The sequence below is a fragment of the Oncorhynchus tshawytscha genome, linkage group LG28 (assembly GCF_018296145.1).
Source record: "Oncorhynchus tshawytscha isolate Ot180627B linkage group LG28, Otsh_v2.0, whole genome shotgun sequence".
Taxonomy (NCBI): Eukaryota; Metazoa; Chordata; class Actinopteri; order Salmoniformes; family Salmonidae; genus Oncorhynchus; species Oncorhynchus tshawytscha.
Window position 1 is genome coordinate 40,369,455 of NC_056456.1, and position 15,104 is coordinate 40,384,558.

Genomic DNA, 15,104 nt, shown 5'->3' on the forward strand with positions numbered 1-15,104 from the left:
AGGAATACACCTGGTCTCATGTACACCTGGTGTCATGTTGTTCTTACACCTGGTCTCATGTTGTTCTGGTCAGGAATACACCTGGTCTCATGTTGTTCTGGTGAGGAATACACCTGGTCTCATGTTGTTCTGGTGAGGAATACACCTGGTCTCATGTTGTTCTAGTGAGGAATACACCTGGTCTCATGTTGTTCTGGTGAGGAATACACCTGGTCTCATGTTGTTCTGGTGAGGAATACACCTGGTCTCATGTTGTTCTGGTGAGGAATACACCTGGTCTCATGTTGTTCTGGTGAGGAATACACCTGGTGTCATGTTGTTCTGGTGAGGAATACACCTGGTGTCATGTTGTTCTGGTGAGGAATACACCTGGTGTCATGTTGTTCTGGTGAGGAATACACCTGGTGTCATGTTGTTCTGGTCAGTGGGCTGGGAATACACCTGGTCTCATGTTGTTCTAGTGAGGAATACACCTGGTGTCATGTTGTTCTGGTCAGTGGGCTGGGAATACACCTGGTGTCATGTTGTTCTGGTCAGGAATACACCTGGTGTCATGTTGTTCTGGTGAGGAATACACCTGGGGTCAATACACCTGGTGTCATGTTGTTCTGGTGAGGAATACACCTGGTGTCATGTTGTTCTGGTCAGTGGGAGGAATACACCTGGTGTCATGTTGTTCTGGTGAGGAATACACCTGGTGTCATGTTGTTCTGGTCAGTGGGCTGGGAATACACCTGGTGTCATGTTGTTCTGGTGTGGGGAATACACCTGGTGTCATGTTGTTCTGGTGAGGAATACACCTGGTGTCATGTTGTTCTGGTCAGGAATACACCTGGTCTCATGTTGTTCTGGTGAGGAATACACCTGGTGTCATGTTGTTCTGGTCAGGAATACACCTGGTGAATGGGAATACACCTGGTGTCATGTTGTTCTGGTGAGGAATACACCTGGTGTCATGTTGTTCTGGTCAGTGGGCTGGGAATACACCTGGTGTCATGTTGTTCTAGTGAGGAATACACCTGGTGTCATGTTGTTCTGGTCAGTGGGTGGGAATACACCTGGTCTCATGTTGTTCTAGTGAGGAATACACCTGGTGTCATGTTGTTCTGGTCAGTGGGCTGGGAATACACCTGGTGTCATGTTGTTCTGGTGAGGAATACACCTGGTGTCATGTTGTTCTGGTCAGTGGGCTGGGAATACACCTGGTGTCATGTTGTTCTGGTCAGGAATACACCTGGTGTCATGTTGTTCTGTTGAGGAATACACCTGGTGTTATGTTGTTCTGGTCAGGAATACACCTGGTGTCATGTTGTTCTGGTCAGGAATACACCTGGTGTCATGTTGTTCTGGTGAGGAATACACCTGGTGTCATGTTGTTCTGGTCAGTGGGCTGGGAATACACCTGGTCTCATGTTGTTCTAGTGAGGAATACACCTGGTGTCATGTTGTTCTGTCATGTTGAGGAATACACCTGGTCTCATGTTGTTTGTTCTGGTGAGGAATACACCTGGTCTCATGTTTGTTCTGGTCAGGAATACACCTGGTCTCATGTTGTTCTGGTGAGGAATACACCTGGTCTCATGTTGTTCTAGTGAGGAATACACCTGGTCTCATGTTGTTCTAGTGAGGAATACACCTGGTCTCATGTTGTTCTGGTGAGGAATACACCTGGTCTCATGTTGTTCTGGTGAGGAATACACCTGGTCTCATGTTGTTCTGGTCAGGAATACACCTGGTCTCATGTTGTTCTGGTGAGGACACCTGGTGTCATGTTGTTCTGGTGAGGACACCTGGTGTCATGTTGTTCTGGTGAGGAATACACCTGGTCTCATGTTGTTCTGGTCAGGAATACACCTGGTGTCATGTTGTTCTTCAGTGGGCTGGGAATACACCTGGTGTCATGTTGTTCTAGTGAGGAATACACCTGGTGTCATGTTGTTCTGGTCAGTGGGCTGGGAATACACCTGGTGTCATGTTGTTCTCAGTGAGGAATACACCTGGTGTCATGTTGTTCTGGTCAGTGGGCTGGGAATACACCTGGTGTCATGTTGTTCTAGAATACACCTGGTGTCATGTTGTTCTAGTGAGAATACACCTGGTGTCATGTTGTTCTGGTCAGTGGGCTGGGAATACACCTGGTGTCATGTTGTTGGGCTGGGAATACACCTGGTGTCATGTTGTTCTGGTGAGGAATACACCTGGTGTCATGTTGTTCTGGTCAGGAATACACCTGGTGTCATGTTGTTCTGGTCAGTGGGCTGGGAATACACCTGGTGTCATGTTGTTCTGGAATCAGTGTCATGTTGTTCTGGGAATACACCTGGTGTCATGTTGTTCTGGTCAGGAATACACCTGGTCTCATGTTGTTCTGGTCAGGAATACACCTGGTGTCATGTTGTTCTGGGTGGGCTGGGAATACACCTGGTGTCATGTTGTTCTAGTGAGGAATACACCTGGTGTCATGTTGTTCTGTTGGGCTGGGAATACACCTGGTGTCATGTTGTTCTAGTGAGGAATACACCTGGTGTCATGTTGTTCTGGTCAGTGGGCTGGGAATACACCTGGTCTCATGTTGTTCTAGTGAGGAATACACCTGGTGTCATGTTGTTCTGGTCAGTGGGCTGGGAATACACCTGGTCTCATGTTGTTCTAGTGAGGAATACACCTGGTCTCATGTTGTTCTGGTGAGGAATACACCTGGTCTCATGTTGTTCTAGTGAGGAATACACCTGGTCTCATGTTGTTCTGGTCAGGAATATCCCTGGTTTCATGTTGTTCTGGTCAGGAATACACCTGGTCTCATGTTCTGTGAGGAATACACCTGGTGTCATGTTGTTCAGGAATACACCTGGTCTCATGTTGTTCTGGTCAGGAATAAACCTGGTGTCATGTTGTTCTAGTGAGGAATACACCTGGTGTCATGTTGTTCTAGTGAGGAATACACCTGGTGTCATGTTGTTCTGGTGAGGAATACACTTGGTCTCATGTTGTTCTGGTCAGGAATACACCTGGTCTCAGGTTGTTCTGGTCAGGAATACACCTGGTCTCAGGTTGTTCTGGTCAGGAATACACCTGGTCTCATGTTGTTCTGGTGAGGAATACACCTGGTCTCATGTTGTTCTGGTGAGGAATACACCTTGTCTCATGTTGTTCTGGTCAGGAATACACCTGGTGTCATGTTGTTCTGGTCAGTGGGCTGGGAATGCACCTGGTGTCATGTTGTTCTAGTGAGGAATACACCTGGTGTCATGTTGTTCTGGTCAGTGGGCTGGGAATACACCTGGTGTCATGTTGTTCTAGTGAGGAATACACCTGGTGTCATGTTGTTCTGGTCAGTGGGCTGGGAATACACCTGGTGTCATGTTGTTCTAGTGAGGAATACACCTGGTGTCATGTTGTTCTGGTGAGGAATACACCTGGTGTCATGTTGTTCTGGTGAGGAATACACCTGGTGTCATGTTGTTCTAGTGAGGAATACACCTGGTGTCATGTTGTTCTGGTCAGTGGGCTGGGAATACACCTGGTGTCATGTTGTTCTGGTCAGTGGGCTGGGAATACACCTGGTGTCATGTTGTTCTGGTCAGGAATACACCTGGTCTCATGTTGTTCTGGTCAGGAATACACCTGGTGTCATGTTGTTCTGGTCAGTGGGCTGGGAATACACCTGGTGTCATGTTGTTCTAGTGAGGAATACACCTGGTGTCATGTTGTTCTGGTCAGTGGGCTGGGAATACACCTGGTGTCATGTTGTTCTAGTGAGGAATACACCTGGTGTCATGTTGTTCTGGTCAGTGGGCTGGGAATACACCTGGTCTCATGTTGTTCTAGTGAGGAATACACCTGGTGTCATGTTGTTCTGGTCAGTGGGCTGGGAATACACCTGGTGTCATGTTGTTCTAGTGAGGAATACACCTGGTGTCATGTTGTTCTGGTGAGGAATACACCTGGTCTCATGTTGTTCTGGTCAGGAATACACCTGGTTTCATGTTGTTCTGGTCAGGAATATCCCTGGTTTCATGTTGTTCTGGTCAGGAATACACCTAGTTTCATGTTGTTCTGGTGAGGAATACACCTGGTGTCATGTTGTTCAGGAATACACCTGGTCTCATGTTGTTCTGGTCAGGAATAAACCTGGTGTCATGTTGTTCTAGTGAGGAATACACCTGGTCTCATGTTGTTCTGGTCAGGAATACACCTGGTCTCAGGTTGTTCTGGTCAGGAATACACCTGGTCTCAGGTTGTTCTGGTCAGGAATACACCTGGTCTCATGTTGTTCTGGTCAGGAATACACCTGGTCTCATGTTGTTCTGGTCAGGAATACACCTAGTTTCATGTTGTTCTGGTGAGGAATACACCTGGTGTCATGTTGTTCAGGAATACACCTGGTCTCATGTTGTTCTGGTCAGGAATAAACCTGGTGTCATGTTGTTCTAGTGAGGAATACACCTGGTGTCATGTTGTTCTAGTGAGGAATACACCTGGTGTCATGTTGTTCTGGTGAGGAATACACTTGGTCTCATGTTGTTCTGGTCAGGAATACACCTGGTCTCAGGTTGTTCTGGTCAGGAATACACCTGGTCTCAGGTTGTTCTGGTCAGGAATACACCTGGTCTCATGTTGTTCTGGTCAGGAATACACCTGGTCTCATGTTGTTCTGGTCAGTGGGCTGGGAATACACCTGGTCTCATGTTGTTCTGGTCAGGAATACACCTGGTCTCATGTTGTTCTGGTCAGGAATACACCTGGTCTCAGGTTGTTCTGGTCAGGAATACACCTGGTCTCATGTTGTTCTGGTGAGGAATACACCTGGTCTCATGTTGTTCTGGTCAGTGGGCTGGGAATACACCTGGTCACATGTTCTTCTGGTCAGGAATACACCTGGTCTCATGTTGTTCTGGTCAGTGGGCTGGGAATACACCTGGTCTCATGTTGTTCTGGTGATTCATACACCTGGTCTCATGTTGTTCTGGTCAGGTGAGTCATACACCTGGTCTGATGTTGTTCTGGTCAGTGGGCTGGGAATACACCTGGTCTCAGGTTGTTCTGGTCAGTGGGCTGGGAATACACCTGGTCTCATGTTGTTCTGGTCAGTGTGCTGGGAATACACCTGGTCTCAGGTTGTTTTGGTCAGTGGGCTGGGAATACACCTGGTCTCAGGTTGTTCTGGTCAGTGGGCTGGGAATACACCTGGTCTCAGGTTGTTTTGGTCAGTGGGCTGGGAATACACCTGGTCTCAGGTTGTTCTGGTCAGTGGGCTGGGAATTCACCTGGTCTCAGGTTGTTCTGGTCAGGAATACACCTGGTCTCAGGTTGTGCTGGTCAGGAATACACCTGGTCTCAGGTTGTGCTGGTCAGTGGGCTGGGAATACAGACTCACTGTCATTAACAATGTAACAGGTCAAAATTTGTGTCTAGGTCTGGGCTCATACCCAAGGAAACTCTAAATTAACATACATTCTTTGTCTGTTCCAATTGTATTGTTATCAATAAGCTTTAGGGAAGAGATTCTCTGGCTGCTAGCTCAGCTGCAGGAAAAACAAGATGTGCTTACTTTTTACTATGCAGTTCTGAATGCCTCCTACAGCCAAGGGGTTGATGGATCAGGCTGACCTGCTCCAATCCACTGGACAGATTGTAAGCTCAACTCTGTAGCCGGTGGGAGACTGGACACTGGCAAAGCAAAGGAGTTCGTGTGGGAGGCAGTCTGGTTGGCCTCCATGTATCCTAGACAATCAGATACAGCTTTGTCCTGCTGGAGGTGGATTTTTTTCTTCTATTGTTGGTATATATTTTTTAAATCTTTATTTATTTAACTAGGCAAGTCAGTTAAGAACATATTCTTATTTGCAATGACGGCCTACCGGGGAACAGTTGGTTACCTGCCTTATTCAGTGGTAAGATGGAGGTTACTGGACCAACGCTCTAACCACTAGGTTACATACCGTCCCTGGGAGTCAGCTCTGATCTTGGGAATACACCAACAGCCAACATCCGTCCAGGGGCACCAGCCACAGCTCAGCCGGTCGCTGACCAAAGAAAAACAAGGTCTTGGGCCCTCCTCCACAGCTCAGCCAGTCGCCGACCAAAGGAAACAAGGTCTTGGGCCCTCCTCCACAGCTCAGCCAGTCACCGACTAAATGAAACAAGGTCTTGGGCCCTCCTCCACAGCTCAGCCAATCGACGACCAAAGGAAACAAGGTCTTGAGCCTTCCTCCACAGCTCAGCCAATCGCCGACCAAAGGAAACAAGGTCTTGGGCCCTCCTCCATCTCCCCAAAGATTCTGACGCCATCCACTGCTACTGGTACATGTACGGCTGGCATGAGACGAAGTACACCTCCTTCCCCCTGCCCAAAGGCAGGCCCGTTCCATTCCCCCTCTTCCTTCCCCATCGGATTCTGTCATGACAACCATCGTCATGGGCAGCTCGATGGTGAGAGATTTTGTCATTCAAGTTAGTTTAACGACATTCACTTTTCTGAGGAACTGAAGAAGGACGATGAAATTATCTTCAACACCCTTGTTGGCACAGGGAAGAGAACAGTAATCTCTAGCTACAGTATATGGTATAGGAGGGGTTACAGCCACATCGCTGCCCTAAACGAGTTCCTGAATAAACTCTGCAAAGACAGGAATGTCTCCTTTTGTGACAATTTTCACTTCGTGTGGGAGCAACCAACAGTCTTTAAAAGAGATGGGATTAACCCTAACTGCAGCAGTTCCAGGATGATCTCCATCAACATAGAACACTGCGTCCTCCCTGTCATAATCAGTGATAGAGGAGATGGAAAGGGTATTATATCTCAGAAAACTAGAAGTGTAGTGACTGTAAGTAACCTGATCTATGTTCCTTTAACTGTTGTCTCCGAGGGTATTGTCAGAAATAATCAAATGCACATAGAATTGAATTCCGCTGTTTGTCCTGAAACTGTTTGGCAGCTCACTCAGTACCAATGAATCAAATGTAAATGTCACGGACATGTCTACCTCGGGTCAACCTCTCAGAATGGTACTAAAAACAGACTAGCAACCCAGAAAAGGACAAAAAATTGCTCATAATAACATACTGTATGTAGCCTGAGAAACAAGGTTCATGAAATTGAAAACTTATTAAAACCTGTTAAGGAGGCTGCGAATTTTCGCAGCTTTTTGTTAAAAATCGCGCAACATTTCAGCGTCCTGCTACTCATGCCAGGAATATTGTATATGCATATGATAAGTGTGTGTGTATAGAAAACACTCTGAAGTCTCTAAAACTGGTTAAATCGTGTCTGTGCCTATAACAGAACGTGTTTAGGAGTCAAAATCCTTCGAAAAACTGTTCACCAAAAATACAAAAAAAATATTCATCCGCCAGTCAATGTATTGTCTAAGACTGAGGAAAATACATGGAGATCCCCTGTAAACACCTACAGCTTCCACACGATGTCGCCAATGCTGTCATTTTGGGGCTGCTTTATCCTTGGTTTTGTGACGTGTAAGCACTTCCTTTCATCGAGTACACCACAGGATGTTATGAAAGTGAAAACATGGAGTATGATTTCAAGACTTGCTGCTATCGAATACAGATCGCCCCGTGATCAATTTGATAGATTATTAACGTTTATTAATACCTAAAGTTGGTTTAGATAAGTAGTTTGAAGTGTTTTGTAAAAGTTTATAGGCAACTTTTGTAATTTTAAAAAGTGACGTTGCGTCTTGTAAAGGGGCATTTTTCTGGATCAGACCGGTCTTCAGCAAATCACATTTTGGGTACACAATGACGGATTTGATGTTTATGTGACATATAGGAGTGCCAAGAAAGAAGCTCGTCAAAGGTAATGAATGTTTTATATTTTATTTCTGCGTTTTGGGTAGCGCCGGCTACCGCGAAATCTGTTGTTTTGTTGACGGTCTGGTATTCTGGGGGGTGCATGCTATCAGATAATAGCTTCTCATGCTTTCGCCGAAAAGCATTTTACAAATCTGACTTGGTGGCTAGATTCACAACGAGTGTAGCTTTAATTCAGTACCTTGTATGTGTGTTTTAATGAAAGTTTGAGTTTTATCGAAAACTATTAGGTGGCGCTCTAAAATTTCCGCTGATTTGATCCCGCCACAGGGACCTAGTCCATAACAAGTTTTAACATCAGAAAACATTAATATTCTGTCCCGTCTCTGAACCACACTTAGATAATTCATTTGATGATGCAGTAGCTATACATGGTTATATAATATACAGGAAAGATAGAAATGCAAATGGTGGAGGTGTTGCATTGTATGTATTAATTTAGGATGAGAGAGGATCTCAAGTCAGATGATGTGTAAGAAATATGGCTACAGGTTCATCTGCCTAATCTAAATCCTATCCGCGTAGGAAGTTGCTGTAGACCACCAAGTGCTAAAAGTCAGTATCTGGATAATATGTGTGAAACGTTGGATAATGTATGTGATATCAACAGAGGTGTATATTTTCTGGGTGACCTAAATATTGACTGGTTGTCATCAAGCTGCCCGCTCCAAAAATAATTTCCAAGCATTAACGAGCGCCTGCAATCTGGTTCAAGTCATTAGTCAACATACCAGGTTATTTACAAACAAACAGAACAGGAACTAAATCATTCACGTGTATTGATCACATCTTTACTAATGTTGCAGAAAATCTGCTCTAAAGCTGTGTCAAATCCCATCGGATGTAGTGACGATAATATAATAACCATATCTAGAATAAACTAAGTTCCAAAGATTGGACCTAAAATTGTGTATAAACAATGATACAAGAGGTTTTTGTAGTGATTCCTATGTCGAAGATGTGAAAAAGATTTGTTAGTCTGATCTGTGTAATGAGGAACAATCTGATGCTGCACTTGAAGCATTTATGAAACGGCTGCTTCCAATTACTGATAGGCATGCACCCATCAAAAAAACGGACTGTTAGAACTGCCAAATCCCCATGTACAGATGATGAATTGAAAAACTGTATGGCTGAGAGGGATGAGGCAAAGGGAAGAGAAAATAAGTCTGACAACACAGCAGATTGGCAAACATACAGTAAATTGAGAAATCATGTAACTAAACTTAACAAAAAAAGAAGAAGAAACTCTGGAGCGAAGATAAATGATTTAAAGAATTATAGTAAAAAGCACTGTAGTACTTTTAATACAATTCTAGGCAAGAAAACAAAGAAAGCAAGAAAGCGGCTTGAGGTATATTTTCATTGAGGTATATTTTCATTGAGGTATATTTTCATTGAGGCCACTTTGAAAACTTTTTTTGTTGGCAAGATTAGCAAATGTATGTATGACTAGGGCTGTTACGGTGACCGTATTACCACCACACGGGCAGTCACGAGTCATGAAGGCAGTCAAATTCCACGTGACAACAGTTTAGTTAAGGTAATTAGGCTTCTTCAAGCTCTGCTGACCATTCTGCTGATGGTTATTAGTAGCCTACCAAACTGTCTAACTGCCTGCTTCTCAGCACTCTATTGTCCCTCTAATCACTCTGACATCAATGTAAATGTAATTGAAAATCTAACCGAACACTTCATGAGAGCTCAGCATTTCTATAGGCTATGCAATTGTGGGAGAAAACAGAATGATGGCCTCTTAAAAAGAGGAGGATCCCTGCGCCTTCTTCACCACACTGTCTGTGTGGGTGGACCATTTCAGATTTTCAGTGATGTGTACCCCGAGGAACCAGAAGCTTTCCACCTTCTCCACTGCGTTCCCGTCGATGTGGATAGAAGCGCGCTCCCTCTTCTGTTTCCTGAAGTCCACGATCATCTCCTCTGTTTTGTTGACAGTGAGTGAGAGGTTAATATCTTCGCACCACTCCACCAGGGCCCTCACCACCTCCCTGTTGGCTGTCTGGTCATTGTCGGTAATCAGACCAACTATTGTTGTGTCGTCTGTAAACTTGATGATTGCTTTTGGAGGTGTACATAGAGCACTGCGTTTGCCTTGTTGCAGTACGATCTGTCTGGTGCACACGTTGGATGTATCTAGCGTATGCGATCAAACTGTCTGTGTAGACGGCTTGACTGAAATGGTAGCAGAAGGTGAATGTTGAACTGTCGACATAGTTCCAGCTGATGCTGCATACTTTTTTACGCAACGACGCTATTGGTCAAGGCAGTAACAGTTTATCAACATTTTTAACATTCTGATCTGTTGAGTTCAGCCTAATTGCATAAAAAATAAAAAATAAACGTTTTTGTTGATGCTTGTGGTTGTATTCATTTGGGATCTATCCCATCCCACAGCTGTTCCAGACTATGTTTGGATCATTTATTTATCAAACAGAATTTAATAGGTCAACCTTTGTACTAAGGGGGGACAGTGGTCACTTTTGATAATGGTGTTTTCCTGCTAATTGAACATTCTTGTTTATAGCCTACTGCCATATGTGCATTGCTGTGCTTATAATGTGAAGAAATAGCCTAATAGTTTATCAACATTTTAGGCTAAACGTTCTGATCTGTTGTGTCAGTCATATTGCATTAAAAAAATGTTGATGCTAGTGGTAGTAAAATTTGGGATCTATGGCATCCCCCAACTGTCCCAGGCTATGTTTGGAATATTTATTTCTCGCACGGAATAGGTCGACTTTTGTACTATGTGGGAGAGTAGATTGACGTAGGCTATTGCTCTTGCTGTTCGTTAGGCCTACTCATCTCGTTGGCTGACGAAAAGTAAATGTGGACAGTTCTTCCAATATCTTCAACATGCACCTCAGAATTGGATCAGGATGAGCGCGGTTGCCTCCCCGATGTGTCTGTCTTCACTTGTAGCCTGTGAGAAAGACCCGATCAATTGACGGAGAGCCATGTGAGTGAAAGGTGTTTCAGGGCGCGCAGCACGCAGGGAGAAGGGAATTACAATGATTATATTCAGCCCAAGGGCACAACAGCCACTGGCCACAAAAAAATGCATGGATTTTGTTTTAAAGGGGAATAACAGCCACACAAAGGGAAATTGTGAATGAGAGACTGATGAAGTGTGTACAGCCTGCACAAAAACAAAACAAAGCAGAGCTCATGTCTTTCAAGAAACTTTTTTTCACATCGTCATTAGAGTCACATCATGCATCCTTAGAATGTATTAAAAATCGAATCATACAGCCCAACGTTTGTAGACCAACATAAATAAATCTAAATTAAACATATAGGAGGGATTTCTTTGTTAACTGCTCAACACAGAATATCCACATGGGCACACTCCCTCAAATCATTTGGAGAAAATATCATTTTTAATACAGCTTTGTTCAATTGTGTTCATCATACTATAAAATAATGACATGATTTTCTAAGCAAATCTTGTCTGCTAAATGAACTAGTGTAGCTCACAGCCATATTGCGTAGCCAGATCAGGAACTAACATTGTGTTGTATGGATGGGAGGAACCTTGACATTGTGTTGTATGGCCTTATAGATGGGAGGAACCTATACATTGTGTTGTATGGCCTTATAGATGGGAGGAACCTTTACATTGTGTTGTATGGATGGGAGGAACCTATACATTGTGTTGTATGGATGGGAGGAACCTATACATTGTGTTGTATGGATGGGAGGAACCTTGACATTGTGTTGTATGGCCTTCTAGGTGGGAGGAATAAAGGAGAGTGTGTAGTAATCGATCGCACACCAACAGGCAGAGCTGAACACACACACACACACACACACACATCTCCTAATGATTCCTCACTGTCAGCTTCAGAGTAGAGGCAGTAGAATGGTTGAACAGTGGTGTGTGTGTGTGTGTGTGTGTGTGTGTGTGTGTGTGTGTGTGTGTGTGTGTGTGTGTGTGTGTGTGTGTGTGTGTGTGTGTGTGTGTGTGTGTGTGTGTGTGTGTGTGTGTAGTGTGTGTGTGTGTGTGTCAATGAAAGACAGGTGAACAGCTAAGTCCCGTAGACTGGAGTGCTGCTACAGCACTAACTGCTGTTAGAGGAAAGCATAAATCAATACGTGTTAGATGGTGCCGTTTGGAACACTACGTCTTGTGTTCTAGCTGTCACCCTGTTCCCTAGTTAGTGCACTACACACTACACAGAGCTCTGGTCCGAAGTAGTGCGCTAAATAGGGACTAGGGTGCCACTTGGCACAGAGACGACGTCGAACGATGATGGAGCCGGGACATTTCACTACTTGTCATAGTGAAATTGGACTGCCATGTTGGCTAATGTGGCTAATGTGTGTTGTGCATCGACGGCTGTCCTAGTCCCTCACTGTGTCTCACTTCAACCCGTCTCAGCATCAGAGGCCATATTGCATTATAAATAGAGACGGGGGGGGGGATAATGAATGTTATGAATGTAATTTATTGTTTTCATTTTCATTATGGTGTGGAGTAAATGGAATAGTTGCACAAACAAGATGAATTGTGAATGATTCTCTTCTGTCTTTTGTAACAGGTGATTGTAAGTTTGACAAGCCGTTTGCAGCCTGCGGGTACACCCAGGGGAGAGAGGACGATCTAGATTGGGAACAGGCCAACACCAGAGTGAAGCCCACAGCAGACCCCTGGATGCCAACAGGTAAGCCTGGTCATACTACCGTACCCGTAAAGACACATTGTTTGTTCAGATATCCAAAGGTAAGAACTGGCTACAATAACATACAGTAAAATAGTTGTTTGTTTGGATGCTCAAAGGTAAAACACCTAGATGACACTGATGGAAAAGAGGGTAGTTTCCAAATCCAAAACTTGAAATCCAAAACTCCAAATCCCTAAATCTGGGAATTATCTCCATCAGACAGACGGATAGGATGTTCTACAATATCTCATGGATTTTATACCAATGTTTTGGACCAACAAGAAAGGACCTTATACACACCAACTGTCTCCATGGTTACACATTCAGACTAGTGGGGTAGGAAGTGGAAATGCTGTCACCATGGTTACACATTCAGACTAGTGGGGTAGGAAGTGGAAATGCTGTCACCATGGTTACACATTCAGACTAGTGGGGTAGGAAGTGGAAATGCTGTCACCATAGTTACACATTCAGACTAGTGGGATAGGAAGTGGAAATGCTGCCACCATGGTTACACATTCAGACTAGTGGGGTAGGAAGTGGGAATGCTGTTACCATGGTTACACATTCAGACTAGTGGGGTAGGAAGTAGGAGAGCTTCATGGAGTAAGGATGGGTTGGGGTAATTTCAGATTAAAGTTACATTTTTATTCAATGATGATTTTTATTTATTTATTTTATTTCACCTTTATTTAACCAGGTAGGCCAGTTGATAACACCTTTATTTAACCAGGTAGGCTAGTTGAGAACACCTTTATTTAACCAGGTAGGCTAGTTGAGAACACCTTTATTTAACCAGGTAGGCCAGTTGAGAACACCTTTATTTAACCAGGTAGGCCAGTTGATAACACCTTTATTTAACCAGGTAGGCCAGTTGAGAACACCTTTATTTAACCAGGTAGGCTAGTTGAGAACACCTTTATTTAACCAGGTAGGCCAGTTGAGAACACCTTTATTTAACCAGGTAGGCCAATTGAGAACAAGTTCTCATTTACAATTGCGACCTGGCCAAGATAAAGCAAAGCAGTTCGACACATATAACAACACAGAGTTACACATGGAGAAAAAAAAAAAACGGTCAATAATACAGTAGAAACAAGTCTATATACAATGTGAGAAGATGAGGTGAGATAAGGGAGGTAAAGGCAAAAAACAGGCCATGGTGGCAAAGTAAATACAATATAGCAAGTAAAACACTGGAATGGTAGATTTGCAGTGGAAGAATGTGCAAAGTAGAAATAAAAATAATGGGGTGCAAAGGAGCTAAATAAATAAATAAACAAATAAATAAAATACAGTAGGGAAAGAGGTAGATGTTTGGGCTAAATTATAGGTGGGCTATGTATAGGTGCAGTAATCTGTGAGCTGCTCTGACAGTTGGTGCTTAAAGCTAGTGAGGGAGATAAGTGTTTCCAGTTTCAGAGATTTTTGTAGTTCGTTCCAGTCATTGGCAGCAGAGAACTGGAAGGAGAGGCGGCCAAAGAAAGAATTGGTTTTGGGGGTGACTAGAGAGATATACCTGCTGGAGCGCGTGCTACAGGTGGGAGATTCTATGGTGACCAGCGAGCTGAGATAAGGGGGGACTTTACCTACCAGGGCCTTGTAGATGACATGGAGCCAGTGGGTTTGGCGACGAGTATGAAGCGAGGGCCAGCCAACGAGAGCGTACAGGTCGCAATGGTGGGTAGTATATGGGGCTTTGGTGACAAAATGGATTGCACTGTGATAGACTGCATCCAATTTGTTGAGTAGGGTATTGGAGGCTATTTTGTAAATGACATCGCCGAAGTCGAGGATTGGTAGGATGGTCAGTTTTACGAGGGTATGTTTGGCAGCATGAGTGAAGGATGCTTTGTTGTGAAATAGGAAGCCAATTCTAGATTTAACTTTGGATTGGAGATGTTTGATATGGGTCTGGAAGGAGAGTTTACAGTCTAACCAGACACCTAAGTATTTGTAGTTGTCCACGTATTCTAAGTCAGAGCCGTCCAGAGTAGTGATGTTGGACAGGCGGGCAGGTGCAGGTAGCGATCGGTTGAAGAGCATGCTTTTAGTTTTACTTGTATTTAAGAGAAATTGGAGGCCACGGAAGGAGAGTTGTATGGCATTGAAGCTTTTCTGGAGGGTTGTTAACACAGTGTCCAAAGAAGGGCCAGATGTATACAGAATGGTGTCGTCTGCGTAGAGGTGGATCAGAGACTCACCAGCAGCAAGAGCGACCTCATTGATGTATACAGAGAAGAGAGTCGGTCCAAGAATTGAACCCTGTGGCACCCCCATAGAGACTGCCAGAGGTCCGGACAGCAGACCCTCCAATTTGACACACTGAACTCTATCAGAGAAGTAGTTGGTGAACCAGGCGAGGCAATCATTTGAGAAACCAAAGCTGTTGAGTCTGCCGATGAGGATGTGGTGATTGACAGAGTCGAAAGCCTTGGCCAGATCAATGAATACGGCTGCACAGTAATGTTTCTTATCGATGACGGTTAAGATATCGTTTAGGACCTTGAGTGTGGCTGAGGTGCACCCATGACCAGCTCTGAAACCAGATTGCATAGCAGAGAAGGTATGGTGAGATTCTAAATGGTCGGT

At 44.3% G+C, this 15,104-nt stretch overlaps 1 protein-coding gene across 2 annotated transcripts in view; it reads left to right on the forward strand.

The window, feature by feature from the left end:
* LOC112238841 (receptor-type tyrosine-protein phosphatase mu-like) overlaps positions 1-15,104 on the forward strand; it is a 503,654-nt gene that overhangs the window by 93,452 nt on the left and 395,098 nt on the right. For both annotated transcript variants that reach the window (XM_042308178.1, XM_042308179.1), the window contains exon 2: positions 12,390-12,512. In XM_042308178.1, coding sequence (XP_042164112.1) covers positions 12,390-12,512 — 123 coding nt within the window. The remainder of the gene's footprint in view (positions 1-12,389; positions 12,513-15,104) is intronic.